At 45.0% G+C, this 22,566-nt stretch overlaps 1 protein-coding gene across 1 annotated transcript in view; it reads right to left on the bottom strand.

The window, feature by feature from the left end:
* LOC118388747 (mucin-5AC-like) overlaps nucleotides 1-22,566 on the bottom strand; it is a 47,779-nt gene that overhangs the window by 8,538 nt on the left and 16,675 nt on the right. Inside the window, exons 2-9 of the mRNA XM_052526055.1 lie at nucleotides 16,862-17,052; nucleotides 16,467-16,522; nucleotides 16,229-16,359; nucleotides 15,846-16,041; nucleotides 14,883-15,021; nucleotides 8,576-9,754; nucleotides 1,762-2,037; nucleotides 1,011-1,451 (exon numbers count right to left, since the gene is read on the bottom strand). Of these exons, the coding sequence (XP_052382015.1) occupies nucleotides 1,011-1,451; nucleotides 1,762-2,037; nucleotides 8,576-9,754; nucleotides 14,883-15,021; nucleotides 15,846-16,041; nucleotides 16,229-16,359; nucleotides 16,467-16,522; nucleotides 16,862-17,052 (2,609 nt within the window). The remainder of the gene's footprint in view (nucleotides 1-1,010; nucleotides 1,452-1,761; nucleotides 2,038-8,575; nucleotides 9,755-14,882; nucleotides 15,022-15,845; nucleotides 16,042-16,228; nucleotides 16,360-16,466; nucleotides 16,523-16,861; nucleotides 17,053-22,566) is intronic.

The raw sequence follows: 22,566 nt of genomic DNA on the forward strand, positions 1-22,566 counted from the left end.
AAATAGCCTGTCAGTGGGCCTACTGCTTACGAAAAACGTGCACACACACACACATAAACACGCACATAAATGCACACACACACACATAAACACGCACATAAACGCACACACACACATAAACACGCACATAAACGCACACACACACATAAACGCACACATGAACGCACACACACACACAAATGCACACACACACATAAACGCAAACAGGGACTAACAGTCACGTACAGGCAAATTTCACCAACGAAAGGCAACCCTCACTAAACAACCACCCTTCCATCTGGAGTAAAATCAAATAGCAACTTGGTTTGGACCTGGATGTGTTTGTTAAAGAGAAAGAGGTAGGGAGAAAATTAGATTAGGTACGAAGAGAAATAGTGGCATATAATAACAGTGTCTTAACAGAACACTATGCAGTCAGCTAAATCACGAGTCAAGTTATTTCAACCTGTTCAGATTTGGGCTTGGTCAAAAGGGCTTGGCAAGTTAAACAGTCAAAAGTTAGGTCTGAAGTGACTATGGTGGAGGCAAGTCCTCTGGGAGGTGGGAACCATTCCAGCGTCATGACAGATATCAGGACAGTGTGGCTGTAATATCAAGGAGAGTGCCATGATGTCTGTTCCCCACCAACCACCCGATACTGATTTCAAGGAACAACATGGCCCAAGTTGGCGCCATTCTCCGAAAACCGAGACGGTTCACTCACTCGCCAGCCTGGATGTCATACTCTTTCATCTCTACAGAATGGATTTCACACATCCTTAAAGAGCTCCTTCCTTATCACAACCCACAACCCCTCTCCTGGACTCTTGTTGGAGAAGTGGCTAGAGATAGGGCCCAAAATACATCTGTTTTCTCAACACACACACACACACACACACACACACACACACACACACACACACACACGAGTTTTGGTTTTGACACTCAGACAGACGACTCAATACAAACGACGAAAAAGAGAATAAAGTTGGTGGTAGTGAGAAAAGAAAGAGGTGAGAGGCAGATTAGGCCAAAGAGAGAACGGGAGAAATAGAGAAAACAGAAGGATAAATGAACAAGGTGGATTGAGTTTTCCATGCCTCCATTGGTGGGAAGATGGGATCGTACTCAGTCTGGCAGCCAACAGACACAAAGACCTTGGGCGGAGGGGGCGGGGTGACAGACTTGGGCGGGGGGCTGGGGGTTTTGGGCGGGGCAGGTTCCCTGGATGGAGGGGTGGGCTCTCTGGGGGTCGGCATCCAGGGAGGGGTGGGCTGATGCACCACAGGTGGGGGGGAAGGGGTGCATGGCGGGGGAGGGGTGGGTACCCTGGGAGGGGGCGAGGGGGGTGGGGGAGGAGGCAGGGGCGGAGGGGTCTGCTTGACAGGGGTTTGCTTTTTGGGTGCCGGGGGGGACTGCGGAGGGGGGATGACTTTTCTCTGAGGGACAGGCGAGTCAGGAGGGATGACGATCTGGGTGTGGGAAGAGACAGAGAGCAAGAGAGACATCAAAAATGAGTGAAATTAAACCACAGGAAATAGAACGCCTCAGGTGGAGCAAAAAAACATCAACAAGTGGTTACAGAAGAATACGGTTGAGAAACTGTTCGCTAGTCATAGTCCATCTGTGTGGTATAGAACATTGCCTTGATAACGTTACTCTAGAATAACAGCACTAATCAAGAAACACGCTACTGGAAGGTGCTGTATTGCTCTACAACTAGTCGGCCCAAATTTGGCCCAATGAGATGACTTAGAACGGGCTCCGGCCACATCTCTGTACCTTGTCCACCACCGGCGAGGCCTTGTCTTCCCGCATGCGCTGCGGGTTGTTCATGACGATGACCCCCTCAGTGAGCCAGTCGTCTGACTGCTTCTTGCGTCGGCGCTCAACGGCGCGTTCGATTCCCAGCTTGCCCTGCAGCTCTGCGATGAGACAGTCCTGGGAACTGCTCTTGGTGAAGATGACAGGACCCAGTTTACGCCTTAACACATGCCCGTCTCGGTACATGGGGTGCACGTTGGGCGTCTCTTTGGTGCGGCGGATAACCGACTTGAGCTACAGAGTTGGGTAGAATGAAGTAAGGGGGGCATGGTGGTGCTTCCCCATACCTCCCATGACGACGCACATATCGGGGGTGCGGCAGAGCCAGGCACGAAACACCAGAAAGCACAATCCTTCAGGCCAGGCCGGCTGATCGTAAAAGTCAAACGGCACTCCACTCGACTGCATTCCATTACACTCTTTTCCGAGGCAGTCTATTTCACACGTGCTAGACTGCAGTGTGTAAGCATGCTGGGTGATTGAAAACACTTAGCAAACGTCCATTCTTCTCAGCGCAAAAACATACAGGGCAGCAGGTAGCCTAGCGGTTAACAGCTTTGGGCCAATAATCAAACGGTCACTGGTTTGAACCCCGAGCTGACTAGATGAAAAATCTGTTGATGTGTCCCTGAGCAAGGCATTTAATCCTAATTGCTACTGTAAGTCACTCTGGATAAGATAATGACTCAAATGTAAATGTAAATACACAATGTGCAAAACAACGACTAGAACTCTAATGCTCATGCAATACACAGGCAGGCGTAAAATGCAAGCAGCAAAACCGATGGTCTTAGATTCTTGTAGTATCTTCTTGTATCACTGTAGAGAAGCAGCTAATGTCCTTAAACAGATTCTAAAACTTGGTTCCACAGGCCCATTTAAACCCTCTCTGCTCCACTCGCATGTTGTTTTAGGTTTGTCCCTTCTCCACCCAAACATGTGCACAGAGAATGTGTGTAGTACCTAGCCCTGTGGAACACCCGTAGTGAGACAACACGGTGCAAATACAGACCTTCTTCACGTCACCTAGAAGAAGCGGTAACGCGGTCGATTCAAATGAAATTACTCTTCCTTAACACCACAGGCTCTATTTTTGGCTGCCGCTAAGGAGGCACAAGTGTCAAACATGTTAGTTTGCAATTTCGTCGTGATAAAATGGACATTTTACAACCTTTACGCCAGGTTCGGGATTTTACCTGTGTAACATCAGCTCGCTGAGATGGGAGGGGTGGCAATATTTGAGGTGTGTTCTTAACAACAAGGGTAAAAGTGACAATTTCATGCAGCGCTGAAGGGAAATGTTAAGACCCACCAAAAGCAGGTCTTAACGGTAACGCATGGATTTTGACGCACAGTCCCTATGGAACGAGAAATGTGCCTTTTGCGCCAGTGAATCTCGTATTTAGAAACATAAAACAATATTTCCCTCCCATTTCATTATTTTTTTTTATTATAAAAGAACATGAATAGCCTACCTTCCCCCTTAATCAAGGCTGGTTTAGCAGCTTCGGATAGGTGTGTATTTGTATCCTGGCCATGCATAAACCAAGTCGCCTATGAATAAAGAGGTTTTTAAATGGTCCGCTGAGAGTGCCTTAAAATAAGAGTTGTTTTGCCTTCATGCTCTTTTATGATTCACAATTTACATACCTGCATAATTAATTTAGCTTGTTCAAGTAGGCTATCCATTCCCATTTTCAAAGAGTGCACCTGGTACGATTACCAAAGACACGCTCATCTGAACTATTCAGTCCTCCTATACCGCCAGATCAACAGCTGACCAATGCATTCGCCAAATAGCAGCCAATCAATAAAGGATTTCGCTCGTAAGACTGCGTTGAAATTACATGTGAAATCCCCAAAACGTTATTAAACGATCAAGTTTGGGAGCAGCAAAATAGTGAGCAGACATCCCATTTATCACTATTTTAGCTCCCGTTATTATTTTGGACGTGTGTAAAAGACTCCATATGGTCTACCTTTATATATCCACGGGAAGCAATGATGGTGCCTGCAACTATAATTAGACATAGCTTCTTTTTTAAAACAAGCTGCTGTTTAGTTTAGATGTTGGATTATAAGCCTTATCAATAGTGAATTGAATCTAGCTTATTAACAACATTTGGCATGTCTATGGCTCAGACATAATGCAATTTACAGTAGGCCTAGCCAGTGTGAATGTTATATTTAACAATATATTTCCAAATTGAAGCCATTACAATAATGTGGACCGCAAACACCTAAACATTTAGCAAAGATGGAATAGATTACATTTTGTTATTTTGTTTCTGTAGGCTATGCCAAACCTAGATAATGGCGCCGGAGGGGGATGGCTGCGTTTTATGGGCTCTTAACCAACCATGCTATATTGTCTTTGTTTTTTTTTTGTATTTATTTTGTACACAATGTTGCTGCTACCGTCTCTTATGTCCGAAAAGAGCTTCTGGATATCAGAACAGAGATTACTCAGACCGCACTCAATGAGCTGTATATGGCCATAAGCAAACAGGAAAACGCTCATCCAGAGGTGGTGCTTCGAGTGGCCGGGAACTTTAATGCAGGGAAGCGTAAATCCGTTTTACCTCATTTCTACCAGCATGTTAAGTGTGCAACCAGGGGGAAAAAACAACAACTCTAGACCACCTTTACTCCACACACAGAGACGCAAACAAAGCTCTCCCTTGCCCTCCATTTGGCAAATCTGATCATAATTCTATCCTCCTGATTCCTACCTACAAGCTACAATTAAAGCAGGAAGCACCAGTGACTCAGTCAATAAAAAAAGTGGTCAGACAAAGCAGATGTTAAACTACAAGACTGTTTTGCTAGCACAGACTGGAATATGTTCCGGGATTTTTCCGATGCCATTAAGGAGTACACCACATCAGTCACTGTAGGTACATACCCCAAACCAGAAGCCATGAATTACAGGCAACATCCGCACTGAGCAAAAGGGAAGATCTGCCACTTTCAAGGAGCGGGACTCTACCCGGAAGCTTATAAGAAATCCTGCTATGTCCTCCAACGAACCATCAAACAGGCAAAGCGATCGAATCGTACTAAGTCGGATGTGGAAGGGCTTGCGAACTATTACAGACTACAAAAGGACGCACAGCCGAGAGCTGCCCAGTGACACGAGCCTACCAGACGAGCTAAATAACTTCTATGCTCGCTTCGATGCAATTAACACTGAAACATGCATGAGAGCATCAGCTGTTCTGGACGACTGTGTGAGCACACTCTCCGCAGCCGTTGTGAGAAAGACCTTTAAACAGGTCAACATTAGTCCGGAAAAGGCTGCAGGGCCAGACGGATTACCAAGACGTGTACTCCGAGCATGCGCTGACCAACTGGCAAGTGTCTTCACTGACATTTTCAACCTCTCCCTGTCTGAGTCTCTAATACCAACATGTTTCAAACAGAACACCATCGTTCCTTTGCCCAAGAACACGAAGGTAACCTGCCTAAATTACTTCCGATCCGTAGCACTCACGTCTGTAGCTACGAAGTGCTTTGAAAGGCTGGTCATGGCTCACATCAACACCATTATCCCAGAAACCCTAGACTCCAATTTGCATACTGCAATAACATATCAACAGATGATGCAATCTCTATTGCACTCCACACTGCCCTTTCACATCTGGACAAAATTAACACCTATGTGAGAATGCTTTTAATTTACTACAGCTCAGCGTTCAACACCATAGTACCCTCAAAGCTCATCACTAAGCTAAGGACCCTGGGACTAAACACTTCCCTCTGCAAATGGATCCTGGACTTCCTGACGGGACTCCCCCAGGTGGTAAGGGTAGGTAACAACACATCCGCCAAGCTGATCCTCAACACGGGGGACCCACAGGTGTGCGTGCTCAGTCCCTTCCTGTACTCCCTGTTCACTCATGACTGCATGGCCAGGCACGACTCCAACCCCATCATTAAGTTTGCCGATGACACAATAGTGGTAGGCCTAATCACCGTCAACAACGAGACAGACTATAGGGTGGAGGTCAGAGACCTGGCCGTGTGGTGCCAGGACAACAACCTCTCCCTCAACGTGATCAAGACAAAGGAAACAAGTGTGGACTACAGGAAAAGGCGGACCAAGCACGCCCCCAGTCTCATCGATGGGGCTGTAGTGGAGCAGGTCGAGAGTTTCAAGTTCCGCTAACATGGTCCAAGCACACCAAGATAGTCGTGAAGAGGGCACGACAAAACCTATTCCCCCTCTGGCGACTGAAAAGATTTGGCTTGGGTCCTCAGATCCTCAAAAGGTTCTACAGCTGCACCATCGAGAGCAACCTGACTGGTTGCATCACTGCCTGGTATGGCAATGGCACGGCCTCTGGCTGCAAGGCACTACACACAGCAGTGCGGTGAAGGATTGCATCACTCTTGATTGTCCAAGTGACAAGCTCACAGCTGCAAGTTGAGACTTGCAAAGCCATAAACAACACAGAGCGGACATTTCCACATGGACCACGGTAGACAGTTAACCCCCTTGACCACAATGAAAAAGCTTTAACAGGTTTTTAGACATGTTTGCAAATATATCATTAAAAAAAATAGAAATAGCTTATTTACATAAGAATTCAGACCCTTTGCTTTGAGACTAGAAATTGAACTCAGTTGCATCCTGTTTTCATTGATCATCCTTGAGATGTTTCTACAACTTGGGGAGTCCACTTGTGGTAAATTCAATTGATTGGACATGATTTGGAAAGGCACACACCTGTCTATATAAGGTCCCACAGTTGACAGTGCATGTCAGAGCAAAAACCCAGCCATGAGGTTGAAGGAATTGTCCGTAGAGCTCCAAGACAGGATTGTGTCGAGGCACAGATCTGAGGAAGGGTACCAACAAATTTCTGCAGCATTGAAGGTCCCCAAGAACACAGTGGCCTCCAATATTCTTAAATGGAAGAAGTTTGGAACCACCAAGACTCTTCCTAGAGTTGGCCGCCCGGCAAACTGAGCAATTAGGGGAGAAGAGTCTTGGAGAGAGAGTTGACCAAGAACCTGATGGTCACTGACAGAGCTTCAGAGTTCCTCTGTGGAGATAGGAGAACCTTCCAGAAGGACAACCACCAATCGGCCCTTTATGGTAGAGTGGCCAGGCGGAAGCCACTCCTCAGTAAAAGGCACAAGACAGCCCGCTTGGTGTTTGCCAAAAGGCACCTAAAGACTCAGACCATGAGAAATACAATTCTCTGGTCTGGTGAAACCAAGATTGAACTCTTTGGCCTGAATGAAAAGCGTCTTGTCTGCAAGAAACCTAGCACCATCCCTATGGTGAAGCATGGTGGTGGCAGCATCACGCTATGGGGATGTTTTTCAGCGGCAGGGACTGGGAGACTAGTCAGGAACGAGGCAAAGATGAACAGAGCAAAGTACAGAGAGATCTTTGATGACAACCTGCCCCAGAGCGCTCAGGACCTCAGAATGGGACGAAGATTCAACTTCCAACGGGACAATGACCCTAAGCACACAGCCAAGATAATGAAGGAATGGCTTAGGGACAAGTCTCTGAACGTCCTTGAGTGGCCCAGCCAGACTTGAACCCGATTGAGCATCTTTGGAGAGACCTGAAAATAGCTGTTCAGCAACGCTCCCCATCCAACCTGACAGAGTTTGAGAGGATCTGCAGAGAAGAATGGGAGAAACTCCCCAAATACAGGTGTGCCAAGCTTGTATGACACCTAAGAAGACTTGAGGCTGTAATCGCTGCCAAAGGTGCTTCAACAAAGTACTGAGTAAAGCATCTCAATACTTAGGTAAATGTGATATTTATTTTATTTTATTGTACAAATTAGATAACATTTCTAAAAACCTGTTTTTGCTTTGTCATTATGGGGTATTGTGTGTAGATTGATGAAAACAATTTAATAAATTTTAGAATAAGGCTGTAACATAACATTTGGAAAAAGTCAAGGGGTTTGAATACTTTCCGAAGGCACTGTATATCCTTGTTAAGTTCACAATAGCCAACATTCTACACAAGACAGAAAATACAAACTCCATGCATAACTTCTCAGGTAAAACTTTGACAAGATGCCCTATACATTCAAGTCCTTGTGTCCTCATGTTGTGTTCATGTGAGTCACTCTCCCAAAATAAGAGCCCATCTCAATCACTTCAACTTGATAATAACTGACATACTGTGACAGAGCTAAGTTGAACTTGAATGAGCCTAGTGGATACAGTCTGATCGCTGCTTAATCCAAAAGATGTGCATTTGGAATAGGCCAGAAAATTGACAGTCCAATCAGCATCCTCTCAGAAACAGTGGGTGGGTTTTGGACAAAAACCAACTCAGTCAAACGTTGCTTTGAATTAGGCCATCCTCTGATTGGTTGAAGGTGATCCAATCGCTGACAAGTTAGTTTTGAATAATGCCCCATTACAGACACAGACTCGAAGATGAGAAATCCCAGACATATAAGCGAAGTGAAAAAGGATGGTGAACTTAGCGATCAGACTGATTCCACCAGGCTAGAATGAGCCATCATCAGATAAAAATTGAATGGCATCATATATATTAGCGATCATTATCATCTCTGTATGTTACTGGCTCCGTTACACCTATTAGTGTGTGACACCACCAGTGCCAGGATACATGGGAAAGATGAAATGTGTCAAAGTGGGGATTTGGCCTCAAACTTGGCCTAATAAAAGATAAACCATACGGTGTCTTAGAGCCTTTAATCTCACGTGCCAGCTTATTTTGGGAGAGCGTGGTTGCGGGTGGGTGGTCTGTTGGGAGGGAGCATCGTACTTGGCCCGAGGTGGACAGCCTCTCCACGGCCGAAGGCTGGTTCAGGGGCAGGTCCAGGGTGGTCTCTGGGGTTCCTGGACACGTCGAGGGGGTCAAACAGTCATCCATCCAGCTGGCCTTGTTAATGGGGGTCATCGTCCCCTCGCGCCCGTCCAGGGACGTGCTGTGCTTTGGGTTAATACTTTCATTGTCCTCCCAAGTCGTTTCCTTGTCTCTTGCCATGGAATAAAGCTCCTCTTTGTCCTGATGGGTCTCCTTGGCATGCTTCACTTCTCCCTCTGGCAGGGTAAAGTCGAAGGACAGCAATCTGTCAAGGGTGTCCTCCAGCAAGGGCTCCCGACATGGCCATGTTATCCCCAAGTCAGGACATGCAGCCGGGGGCTCTGCTAGCTGAGCAGCAGGTGTTTCTGGATGCTTCTCCTTCAGTGAGGAAGATGGATCAATGGAGGGTGACTGAGGAAGGGTGATCGTTTTAGGAGTGGGACTCTTAGCAACACTAACAGAAACAGGGCTCTTAGCAACCAGAACTGGACGGGGGCTCTTGGCAACTGGAAGAGGACTGAGGCTTTTAGGAATCGGAACAGGACTGGGGCTCTTAGCAACCATAACTGGTCCAAGAGGCTTGGCAGCAGTTATAGGACTATGGGTCTTGACAAGAGTCATGGGACTAAGGGTCTTGGCAACAGTTACTGGACTAGGCGTCTTGGGGGTCTTATTATCCACTGCAGGACTGTTGTAATTTACAACGGGGGCAACAGAAGGATAGTGGGTATTTGGCAAAGTGTGGCTTGTGGTGTTAGAGACCACAGTGAGGGACTCCATGAGGGAGGTCAGCGTAGTTCTCACGCTGGGATCAGTTACTCCTCCCAGCTGTGTGTGAATCTGGGTGTACTGGAGGCTCTGGGACGAGGCCAACAAAACGGAGGAGGCTGAAGCAGCTGAGAGGGGGGTGGAGGAGGGCGGGCCAGAGCAGGCATCTTCATCTATGTGGAGGTCTAAAGGAACAGGGTTACAGGAGGGGGACGTGTCACTGGGGGGCTCCAGCTGCAGATCACCAGGCCCAGTTGGGTCTCTGGTTACAACTACTGGGGAAGCAGGTGACTTCGTCTCCAAGGAGGAGGGTTCTGATCCTTGACTGATCAGGAGGGTATTCATATTGACAGACAACTGAGAACCAGACTGGAGGACGGGCAGCACAGAAACAATAATAGAAGACAGGGAGGGAAAAAAAAGGGGAAATGGTTTCAGGAGAGGTAGAAAAGGGAAGATGCCACAGCGGCAGACATGCACCAGGGCAAATGAACCATGACAACTTCCTCAATAAAGCTGTGTGAAAATTGGAATTATATATATATATATATATATATATATATATATATATATATATCACTGTGATGGATATGCAAATCATTCACATTCCACACTCATTGCATCAGTGTAAATAAATTGTTGTATCAATAAGGTAAATGGTAGGAAATGCCTGATCGAATGTACATTAGAGTCTAGACCACAGCAACACTACAGCAATCTACCTGTGTGAAGAACCCCACATCCATGCTAAAAATCAATATACAACCAACCTTTTAAAAACAACATATGCACCATTCATTTGACTGCACATTTCACCCTACAGTATGTCCCTTCACCCATCTGCATCTGCCTACCTCTCTTTCCTATCCATCTCTACACCCTTGAATGAGTAGGTGTCCAAACTTTTGACTAGTACTGTACATACGCACATACAGTACCAGTCAAAAGTTTGAACACACCTACTCATTCAAGGGTTTTTCCTTATTTTTTTACTATTTTCCACATTATAGAATCATAGTGAAGACAACAAAACTATGTATTAACACATATGGAATCATGTAGTAACCACAAAAGTGATACAACAAATAAAAATATATTATATATTCTTCAAAGTAGCCACCCTTTTGCCTTTATGACAGCTTTGCACACTCTTGGCATTCTCTCAACCAGCTTCATGAGGTAGTCACCTGGAATGCATTTCAATTAACAGGTGTGCCTTGTTAAATGTTAATAGGTGGAATTTCCTTCCAGCTTAATGCGTGTGAGCCAATCAGTTGTGTTGTGACAAGGTAGGGGTGGTATACAGAAGATAGCCCTATTTGGTAAAAGTCCATATTATGACAAGAACAGCTCAAGTAAGCAAATAAAAATGACAGTCCATCCTCAGTTTAAGAAATGAAGGTCAGTCAATCCGGAAAATGTCAATACTTTGAAAGTTTCTTCAAGTGCAGTCGTAAAAACCATCAAGCGCTATGATGAAACTGGCTCTCATGAGGACTGCCTTGGGAAAGGAAGACCCAGAATTACTTCTGCTGTAGAAGATATGTTACCAGCCAGAAGAAATGGCAGCAGTTTTACGGGCGTCCAACCAATTGTGCTATTATGTGGGTTTTTTTTTGCGTTATTTGTAACTTATTTTGTACGTAATGTTTCTGCAACCGTATCTTACGGCAAAAAAGAGCTTCTGGATATCAGGACAGCGATCACTCACCTCGGATTAGACAACAATCTTTTCTACAACAAGGACGACGCACAAGACATTCTCCAAACACCCCACAGCGCCGACATCCCCGTTATTTGCAAGAGGAAGCGACGCAGTGACAGAGCACAATGAGCCGGATGCCTGGTCAGGACCCGGAGAAGGAGAGTGGGAAAGCTGCCGGTACCGTTAATACTACTCACAAATGTGAAATCATTGGACAATAAATTAGATGAGGTATGATCACGAATATCCTAAAAAATGGTGATATCCTATGTTTCACGGAATCGTGGCTGAATGACAACATGGATATTCAGCTAGCGGGATATACGCTGCACCGGAAAGGTAGAACAGCGCATTCCGGTAAGACAAGGGTGGCGGTCTGTTCGTATTTGTAAACAACAGCTGGTGCACGATTCTCAAGATTTTGCTTGCCTGAAGTAGAGTATATTGTGATAAATTGCAGGCCACACTACTTGTCCAGAGAGTTTTCAGCTATACTTTTCGTGGCTGTTTATTTACCACCACAGACAGATGCTGGCCGCACTAAGACCGTCAGCTGTATAAGGAAAAATCAAAAAAGAAAACCACTCACCCAGAGGCGGCGCTCCTAGTGGCCGGAGACTTTAATGCAGGGAAACTTGAATCAGTTCTACCAAATTTCAATCAACATGTTAAATGTGCCACCAGAGGAAAAATAATTCTAGATCACCTGTACTCCACACACAGAGACGCGTACAAAGCTCTCCCTCGCCCTCCATTTGGTAAATCCGACCACAACTCTATCCTCCTGATTCCGGCTTACAAGCAAACATTAAAGCAGGAAGCACCAGTGACTCGGTCTGTAAAAAAAGTGGTCAGATGAAGCAGACGCTAAACTACCGGACTGTTTTGCTATCACAGACTGGAACATGTTCCAGGATTCTTCCGATGACATTGAGGAATACACCACATCAGTCACTGGCTTTATCAATAAGCGCATCGATGACGTCGTACCCACAGTGACTGTATGTACAGACCCCAACCAGAAGCCATGGATTACAGGCAAAATTCGCACTGAGCAAAAAGGGTAGAGCTGCCGCTTTCAAGGTGCGGGACTCTAACCTGGAAGCTTACAAGAAATCCTGCTATGCCCTGCGACAAACCATCAAAGAGGCAAAGCGTCAATATGGAACTAAGATTGAATAGTACCACACCGGCTCTGATGCTCGTCGGATGTGGCAGGGCTTGCAAACTATTACAGACTACAAAGGGAAGCACAGCCCAGAGCTGCCCAGTGACACAAGCCTACTATACGAGCTAAATAACTTCTATGCTCGCTTCGAAGCAAGCAACACTGAGGCATACATGTGAGCATCAGCTGTTCCGGACGACTGTGTGATCACTCTCTCCATAGCCAACGTGAGTAAGACCTTTAAACAGGTCAATGTACACAAGCCTGCGGGGCCAGACAGATTATCAGGACGTGTGTTCTGGGCATGTGCTGACCAAGGTATGATCACTGACATTTTCAACATGTCCCTGATTGAGTCTGTAATACCAACATGTTTCAAGCAGACCACCATAGTCCCTGTGCCCAAGAACACAAAGGTAACCTGCCTAAATGACTACAGACCCTTGGCACTCACGTCCGTAGCCATGAAGTGCTTTGAAAGGTTGGTAATGGCTCACATCAACACCATTATCCCAGAAACCCTAGACCCACTCCAATTTGCATACCGCCCAAACAGATCAACAGATGATGCAATCTCTATTGCACTCCACACTGCCCTTTCCCACCTGGACAAAATAAACACTTATGTGATAATGCTACTCATTGACTACAGCTCAGCATTCAACACCATAGTACCCTCAAAGCTCACCACTAAGCTAAGGATCATGGGACTAAACACCTCCCTCCAACTTGATCCTGGACTTCCTGACGGGCCGACCCCAGGTGGTGAGGGTAACACATCTGCCACGCTGATCCTCAAAAATGGAGCTCCACAGGGGTGCGTGCTCAGTCCCTTCCTGTACTCCCTGTTTACCCACAACTGCATGGCCAAGCACGACTCCAACACCATCATTAAGTTTGTAGACGACACAACAGTGGTAGGCCTGATCACCGACAACGACGAGACAGCTTATAGGGAGGAGGTCAGAGACCTGGCCGGGTGGTGCCAGAATAACAACCTATCCCTCAACATAACCGAGACTAAGGAGATGATTGTGGACTGCAGGAAAAGGAGGACCGAGCACGCCCCCATTCTCATCGACGGGGCTGTAGTGGAGAAGGTTGAGAGCTTCAAGTTCTTTGGTGTCCATATCAACAACAAACTAGAATGGTCCAAACACACCAAGACAGTAGTGCAGAGGGCACGACAAAGCCTATTCCCCCTCAGGAAACGGAAAAGATTTGGCATGGGTCCTCAGATCCTCAAAAGGTTCTACAGCTGCACCATCGAGAGCACCCTGACCGGTTGCATCACTGCCTGGTACGGAAATTGCTCGGCCTCTGACCGCAAGGCACTATAGAGGGTAGTGCGTACGGCCCAGTACATCACTGGGGATAAGCTGCCTGCCATCCAGGACCTCTACACCAGGCCGTATCAGAGGAAGGCCCTAAAAATGGTCAAAGACCCCAGCCACCCCAGTCATAGACTGTTCTCTCTACTACCGCATGGCAAGCGGTACCGGAGTGCCAAGTGCAGGACAAAAAGGCTTCTCAACGGTTTTTACCCCCAAGCCATAAGACTCCCGAACAGGTAATCAAATGGCTACCCGTACTATTTGCATTGTGTGCCCCCTCTTTTTACGCTGCTGATATTCTCTGTTTATCATATATGCATAGTCACTTTAAGGATACATTCATGTACATATTACCTCAATTGGGCCGACCAACCAGTGCTCCCGCACATTGGCTAACCAGGCTATCTGCATTGTGTCCTGCCACCCACCACCTGCCAACCCCTATTTTACGCTACTGCTACTCTCTGTTCATCATATATGCAGTCACTTTCACCATATCTACATACTACCTCAATCAGCCTGACTAACCGGTGTCTGTATGTAGCCTCGCTACTTTTATAGCCTCGCTACTATAGCCTGTCTTTTTACTGTTGTTTTATTTCTTTACTTACCTATTGTTCACCTAACATCTTTGCAATATTGGCTAGAGCCTGGAAGTAAGCATTTCACTGTAAGGTATTCGGCGCACGTGACAAATAAACTTTGATTTGATTTGAAATTGCAGCCCAAATAAATGCTTCACAGAGTTCAAGTAACAGACACATCTCAACATCAACTGTTCAAAGGAGACCTTCATGGTGAAATGAGGCCTTCATGGTCAAATTCCTGCTAAGAAACCACTACTAAAGGACACCAATAATAAGAAGAGACTTGCTTGGGCCTAGAAAAAGGAGCAATGTACCGGTGGAAATCTGTATTTTGGTCTGATGAGTCTGAGATTTTTGGATCCAACCGCCATGTCTTTGTGAGACACAGAGTAGCCAACAAGTGCTCAGCACATGTGGGAACTCCTTTAAGACTGTTGGAAAAGCATTCCAGGTGAAGCTGGTTGAGAGAATGACAAGAGTGTGCAAAGCTGTCATCAAGGCAAAGGGTGGCTACTTTGAAGAATCTCGTTTAACACTTTTTTGGTTACTACATGATTCCATGTGTGTTATTTTGTAGAAAATAGTCAAATAAAGAAAAACCTTTGAATGAGTAGGTGTGTCCAAACTTTTGACTGGTACTGTATATACATACACATATAGACACATCCTGGTAAAAAAATATATATATTTCTGTAAAACTTACATTGCTCTGGACTTTGAAGTCGGACAGCGAGGCCATGAGCTCGTCGAGCTCCCGCGTGGCGGAGGAGGCAGAGATTCTGGCCTGCAGCTGGGAGGGTGTCTCCTCCTCCCCCTCCGTAAACTCCACCAAGGGGATGGGACTAGAAATCAAATAAAAACAACAAACATTAGGCCATAAATGACCATAGTCAAACATGAGAAACACACAGGAGAATAGTACAATCAGTGTGTAAGATGAAACGGTCTTCCGGAACATAAGGTGCAGTGTCACTGCTTTGCTGTCAATTGTCCCTCATTTCTGGGGATAGGAACGTTTTTGACCAGCTCTAAAGCCTTCCGCATGCTTCGGTTCGGCTGGCACCTAGTCGAACCGAACAAATATGCTCGCATATTCCCCTAAAATACATTTTCTTGAAAATCGCGGCAATTGTACAATTTATCCATCTTGTGATGATGACGCAGCCAGTATATACTTCCACAAAATAGTCAGAATTAATCTAACATAACTCAAATAATAATTTTGACCTTTTTGTCAAGGAGATCTTAGTCGTGCAATTTTACATCTGAGGCTGGTGCAGTATTTCTCAAGTGAAATGATAAAAACTTAATTAATCAAATAAAAACAACAAACATTAGGCCATAAATGACCACAGTCAAACATGAGAAACACACAGGAGAATCGTACAATCAGTGTGTAAGATGAAACGGTCTTCCCAGAACTTGAGGTACAGTGTCATTTTCCACCATAATTTGCAAATAAATTCATAAAAAATCCTACAATGTGATTTTCTGGATTTTTTTGCTCATTTTGTCTGTCATAGTTGAAGTGTACCTATGATGAAAATTACAGGCCTCTCTCATCTTTTTAAGTGGGAGAACCTGCACAATTGGTGGCTGACTAAATACTTTTTTGCCCCACTGTATGTGCTCAAACTGGGAAGCACGAGGACGCCTTAATCCTTACATGGGGGAGGGCACAGAACTTTCTAGCTCGTCCAGAAGGCTCTCAACGCTGGGGCGCACGTCTTCAATGACCCTGGTGGCCACGCTGCGCTTGGGCTTCTCCATGGTGGGGGGAGGCACCTTGCCGGCCCCCGAAACCCCGTTCTCCTGCACATAGTGGGTGGTGCTGCTAGAGGGGAGGGGCGGGGCTGTCTCCTCTGCAACAGAGATGGAGAAATATACATCTTTACATACAGTATTCCCTTAGTTTCAACAAAGACAAAGTGCCTGCTAAATGCTTTATGTACCAAAAAGAGTTTTGGACCCGTGAGCCCTGGTCAAAAGCAGTGCACTACTTAGGAAATAGGGTGCCATTTGGGTTGCAGACATAATGGTATAGCGTACCCTCAGTCGGGAAGGAGGGCGTGTTGTGTTGCACAGCGTTGAGCTCCAGAAGCAGCCGGTCCAACTCCGACAAGTTGCTGCCCAGGAAGGAGCTCATGGCAGCCTCTGCACTCTTTTGCTTGTTGGGGAAGCTGCAGAAACCAACAGAGACACAAACATCAGTAACAGACATCTGATGTTCATTTTGTCTTGCGACACAACACAAACAAAAGTGTATTGTTATTATTAGCATTCTTACCTGTAGACGTGGTCGTCTTCACTTTGGGGTAAGGGGGGGGAGCTACTGCTGTAGGACTAAGAAAGGGTAGGTACAAATCAAAATGTATTTCTTACATACAAGCCCTTAACCAACAATGCAGTTCAAGAAATAGAGTTAAGACACATTTAGAAGTGCAGTATGTGAGTGGTCCAGATGGGTCATGTGGTAAATGAGTGTATGTCAGTGGTGTTCAACTTTACCCTCAAAGGGTCATGTGGATACAGGCTTTTGATCATCCATTCATAGTCTTCACCAATACTTTATTAGTTGAACCGGGTATGTAACTTACTTGAACAAAAGCCTGCACCACACCTGCCTTTTGGGTATGTACTGTACTGTATGACATATACACAAAGGTGTACCTGAGTATGTACCTGTGTGGATGAGCGGGTGGATTCTAGGGGGTCGAGCGCGGTTCCGTTCAGGGCCTCAGTAGAGGGATGTTGGGGTACAGGGGACGAGGCCGGTCCTCCCGTGGGGAAAAAGTAGGGCGTCTCGTCCGGCAGAAACACCGGCCGCTTGGAGATGTGGGAGGTTGTCGACTCCAAGTCCGCCAGCAAAGCATCTAGGAACATAGAGAGTAAGATCCATTTTTCAAATGCAGCAAGTGGCAATCTTAAAACCAACAGTTGGCCTGCTGTAAGCAGAAAATCACTGACAAGTTTGACAACACTCAACATCGGGAAATCCCATTTGCTTGTTTGATTGCATCTCTCAAGGAGAGGTTTCATTTTAAAACCTAGGCTATCCTGTCCAGATCTCCCATCATCTAATGTACCACAATGTTGTGCCGGACAGTGAACCCCTAATCTACTGAAGTTTCAAACTTCATTGTTGTGGAAGTTTATTTTCTCAACTGCTAAGCCGAGTTATGACCTTTGACCATTCATCATCATCATCCTCCTACTGGTCATCAGTAAGTACCCCCGGCCGTGTGAGGTCCAGACGCTTTCCCAACGTGTCCAAACACAGCCAGGTGGGAATAACATTCAGACATTGCAGCAGACTAGAAAATAATCCACTTCACTGAATCATCTGGACTATGTCACCACTCAGCACCACTCCTTTGGTTACTCATTTACCCTGCTGTAGTACACTTACACTGGTTCACTCACTCTGCTGCTCCCAGAGTTCCACTGCCAAGAATAGAGTGTGAAGTGAACAGTGGCCACACGTGAAAGCCTCGGTACCTTAACATTAAAATGTTGACTTTATTAAGCATTTATGGTAACACTTTACATTCAGACACCCTTTAAACAAACTATTAATAAACAGTTTATATACTACTTTTAAACATTTTGTGAATCATTTTAAGTATACCTTCATCTAAAGAGTAAGCCTACTACCAGAACCTTCTCTGCCCAGGTTGTATTCACGGCCAACCAATTGTTGCTTTCCAACCTTTGATTGGTTCATCTAGATTCTAGATCATGTCCGTTCAATGCCTTGGAAACATGGACCAAACCCAATTTGGGATTCAACACCACACATCCCCAGCTCCCCTCTAAATGCAGCCATTATATCCGAGGTAACAAAACGGCAAGCCAATTAGCCTCCCAGACAGTTTGTGGGCATTGAAGAGAACTTGAGGAAGACGACATCATCCACACCCACTCTGTAAACCACCTCTACTGTGTTACACAACCATGTCCCGACACTTCTCTTAAGATCTTAAATCGATGCCTCCGATTTCACAAGTGTGTGAAAACTGTGTGCAATGCAATCCCCCTTCTTCACTAATAATACTTACCCTACTGTCTTAAATAGACTCTGCTTCAGTCAGAACATTGAAACAGAAAAACAAACAAAAGCACATCCATAAATGAACTGTGAACGATATACACCTAAACTTGAAGAAGTCAACAATAAACTGCCACACTGAACCAAGCAACTGATAAGATGATTGGAGCATTATGCGCTGAAAACTGATGCCGACAAAAGGTGAGAAATAAAAAGAAAACCTTGAGACTCACATATGTGGAAACGACATACCTGAGGCGATAAAGACTAGCACATACACACCCCGGAAGGACGAAGACAGGAATGCAGAGGAAGACTGGGAAGAAGAAAGCAACCCAAACACACTGGCTGACAGGCAGGAACTGCTACCCTTAACTAGCACCAGAGACTGGTAATGAGAGACTGAGACAGGAGGGAAGGAAAGGAAAGGAGGGAGGAAAGAGGGGAGGCGTCACGTTGGTAGCAGCAGGAGGATTAGGTTTACCCCTAGCTATGCAAGTTTGAAGTTTCAGTGTTCTTGGCTCCATGAAGGCTGAGGTAAGAGTTTGTTTTCACTCACACGACTGCTGTCGAGAACGGTCGGCTAACTAGGCAAGTAGAGCGAACTCGACAACTTATTATACCAAAGCCTGGGAAAGGCAACGTTGTGAAAAAGTTGTGAAAGTGATGGAATATATGTTGCGTCTCTTGTTCTGTCGGTCTCAAGGTTCAGTCCAGGTGCACTTGACTTCAGTGACCAATTCATTTAAAAACATAACACAACACACTCCCTCATCAGTACGGAGAGGCTGAGACAGACCGAGCGTATCCCATGGCCCAGGGAATCATGGATGCCAAAGACAGACAGTGGTGATCGCTACTGAACAGATCCACTTGGCTGGAGTTAACGTCATTAGCATGCCAGATGATGACAGGGTTTCCGAAGCAGAAGGGTTTGCTCACCAACTCTGAGACAGTGTAGACATTCCAGAGGATTTGATTCTGGATACAGCAGAGCCGGGTGTTTATTTAACTACAGCCAGATACTGCCTCTCAGGGGAGATAGATAGTCTAACAACAAACCAACTGCCCAGAGGGAAGTAGCAAACCTCAGCATCTAGAGTCAGGCTTCTTATTGGGCAATGAAAACGCTCAAAGATCCATTACCGTTTGATTTCAAGTAAAATGGGTTTCTGAAGGTTTTTGTGTGGAAGGTTGTGTGCTAGTACACCTGCCAGCAAAGAAGTGGATGAGGGACAGTCTTTAGGACAGCCTCCAGTTATTGTTTCTGGTAGTTCTGAGGACTCGGATCATGAAGGAAACTGATTGCAACAGGTTGTGCAATACGGAGTTAGTTTTTTAAATTTATTGCTGTAGACATTAGCATTTGTGTGGAGGCCTACAAAAAGGCCTGTGTCAGTCCTCCTTGCCAAAGGATTGAGTTGGAACATGCCAAAACACAGCAGCTTATAGCCAGCCATTCACACGGCTCTGTTACAATATCCAAACTCAAATATCACTCAGAATGAAACAATATACACTGCCTTCAGAAAGTCGTCATATCCCTTGACTTATTCCACATTTAGTTATGTTACAGCATGAATTCAAAATGGAGGAGAAAACAATATATACAATCTCACCCAACTACACACAATAACCCACAATGACAAAGTGCAAACATGTTTTTAGACATTTTCGCAAATGTATTTCAAATGAAATCCAGAAATATCTCATTTACATACGTATTCACATCCCCGAGTCAATACATGTTAGAATCACCTTTGGCAGCAATTACAGTTGAGTCTTTCTGTGTAAGTCTCTATGAGCTTTGCACACTTGAATTGTACAAACCGTAAACATTAAAATTCTTAAATATCTGTTGGTTGATGATCATTGCTAGACGTCCATTCTCAAGCCATTGTCATCTCGGTAAGAACTCCAGTGTACAGTGCATTCGGAAAGTATTCAGATCCCCAGACCCTTGCTAAGACACTCAAAATTGAGCTCAGGTGCATCCTGTTTCCATTGATCATCCTTGAGATGTTTCTACAACTTGAAAAACAAAATAAGCCTTGGGGTCGAAGGAATTGTCTGGAGAGCTCCGAGACAGGATTGTGTCGAGGTACAGATCAGGGGAAGGGTACCAAATAATGTCTTCATCATTGAAGGTCATTCTTAAACAGAAGAAACCACCAAGATTCTTCCTAGAGCTGGTCGACCGAATAAAATGAACAATTGGGGGAGAAGGGCCTTGGTCAGGGAGATAACCAAGAACCCGATGATCACTGACAGAGCTCCTCTGTGGAAATGGGAGAAACTTCCAGATAGACAACCATCTCTGCAGCACTCCACCAATCAGGCCTTTATAGTAGAGTGGCCAGACGGAAGCCACTCCTCAGTAAAACACACAAGACTGCCTGCTTAAAGACTCTCAGACCATGAAAAACAAGATTCCATGGTCTGATGAAACGAAGATTGAACTCTTTGGCCTGAATGCCAAGTGTCACATCTGGAGGAAACCTGGCACCATCCCTACGGTGAAGCATGGTGGTGGCAGCATCATGCAACGGGGATGTTTTTCAGCGGCAGGGACTGGGAGACTAGACAGGATCGAGGCAGAGATGAACGGAACAAAGCACAGAGATCCTTGATGAAAACCTGCACCAGAGCACTCAGGCCTCTAGACTGGGGATAAAGTTTACCTTCTAACAGGACAATGACCCTAAGCACACAGCCAAGAGAATGAAGGAGTGGCTACGGAACAAGTCTTTGAATGTCCTTGAGTGGCCCAGCCAGAGCCCGGACTTGAACCCGATCAAACATCTTTGGAGAGGCCTGAAAATAGCTGTTCAGCAACACTCCCCATCCAACCTGACAGAGCTTGAGGGGATCTGCAGAGAGGAATGGGAGAAACTCCCCAAATACAGGTGTGCCAAGCCTGTAGTGTCATACCCAAGAAGACTCGAGGCTGTAATTAAAAATTTAAAAAACATTTTTGCTTTGTCATTATGGGGTATTGTGTGTAGATTGATGAGGAAAAAAATATTTTAATCTATTTTAGAATAAGGCTGTAACGTAACAAAATGTGGAAAAAAGTCAAGGGGTCTGAATACTTTCCGAATGCACTGTATATTTGGCCTTGTGTTGTTGTCCTGTTGAGAGGTGAATTTGTCTCCCAGTATCTGTTGGAAATTAGACAACCAGGTTTTCCTCTAGGATTTTGTTGTGCTTAGCTCTATTTAGTTTCTTTTTAACCTAAAAAAAACTCCCTAGTCCTTGCCAATGACAAGCACATGCATACCCATAACATGATACAGCCACCACCATGCTTGAAAATATGAAGTGTGGTTCTCAGTGATGTGTTGTATTTGCCCCAAACATAACACTTTGTATTCAGTACTTAACTTCTTTGCCACATTTTTGGCAGTTTTACTTATTCTTTACAGGCCTCCTTCTTTTCACCTCGGTCATTTAGATTAGTATTGTGGAGTAACTACAATGTCCTTGGTCCATCCTCAGTTTTCTCCAATCACAACCACTAAACTCTAACTGTTTTAATGTCACCATTGGCCTCATGGTGAAATCACTAAGCGTTAGGAAGGATGCCTATATCTGTGTAGTGACTGGGTGTATTGATACACCATCCAAGTGTAATTAATAACTTGATGATGCTCAAAGGGATATTCAATGTCTGCTTTTTTTTTTTTTTTTACCCACTTACCTTCTTTGTGAGGCATTGGAAAACCTCCCTGGTCTTTGTGGTTGCATCTGAGTTTGAAATTCACTGCTCGACTGAGGGACCTTACAGATAATTGTACGTGTGGGGTACAGAGATGAGGTAATCATTCAAAAATCATGTTAAACAGAATTTTGGCCCACAGAATGAGTCCGTGTAATTTATAATATGACTTGTTCAGCAAACTTTTACTCTTGAACTCCAATGTCCACTTTGATATTATGGGATATTGCGTGTAGGCCAGTGACACAAAATCCCAATTTAATCTACTTTAAATTCAGACTAACACAACAAAATGTGGTTACTGTCAAGGGGTGTAAATACGTTCTGAAGACACGGTATTGGGAACTAATTCTAAGCAATGATTTATTTATACACTAGATGACTGATAGGGGCGCTGTTTTGAAGCCACCACACCTCCATTTTGGCATTCTCCCACCAGTGTAAAACATATTTTGGAAGCTATAGAAATGCATTTATTAATGTTTACATCTTTTTTTCCACTTTTATGCTATTACAGACACCTTAATGCTTACTTTTAAATGACATTATGTGAGCTAAACATCCATATATAAAAATATAAAAAATAAATTTCCTTAAAGTATAATTTTTTGAAAGTACTAA

Source organism: Oncorhynchus keta, chromosome 10 (genome assembly GCF_023373465.1).
Source record: "Oncorhynchus keta strain PuntledgeMale-10-30-2019 chromosome 10, Oket_V2, whole genome shotgun sequence".
In the NCBI taxonomy this organism is placed as follows: Eukaryota; Metazoa; Chordata; class Actinopteri; order Salmoniformes; family Salmonidae; genus Oncorhynchus; species Oncorhynchus keta.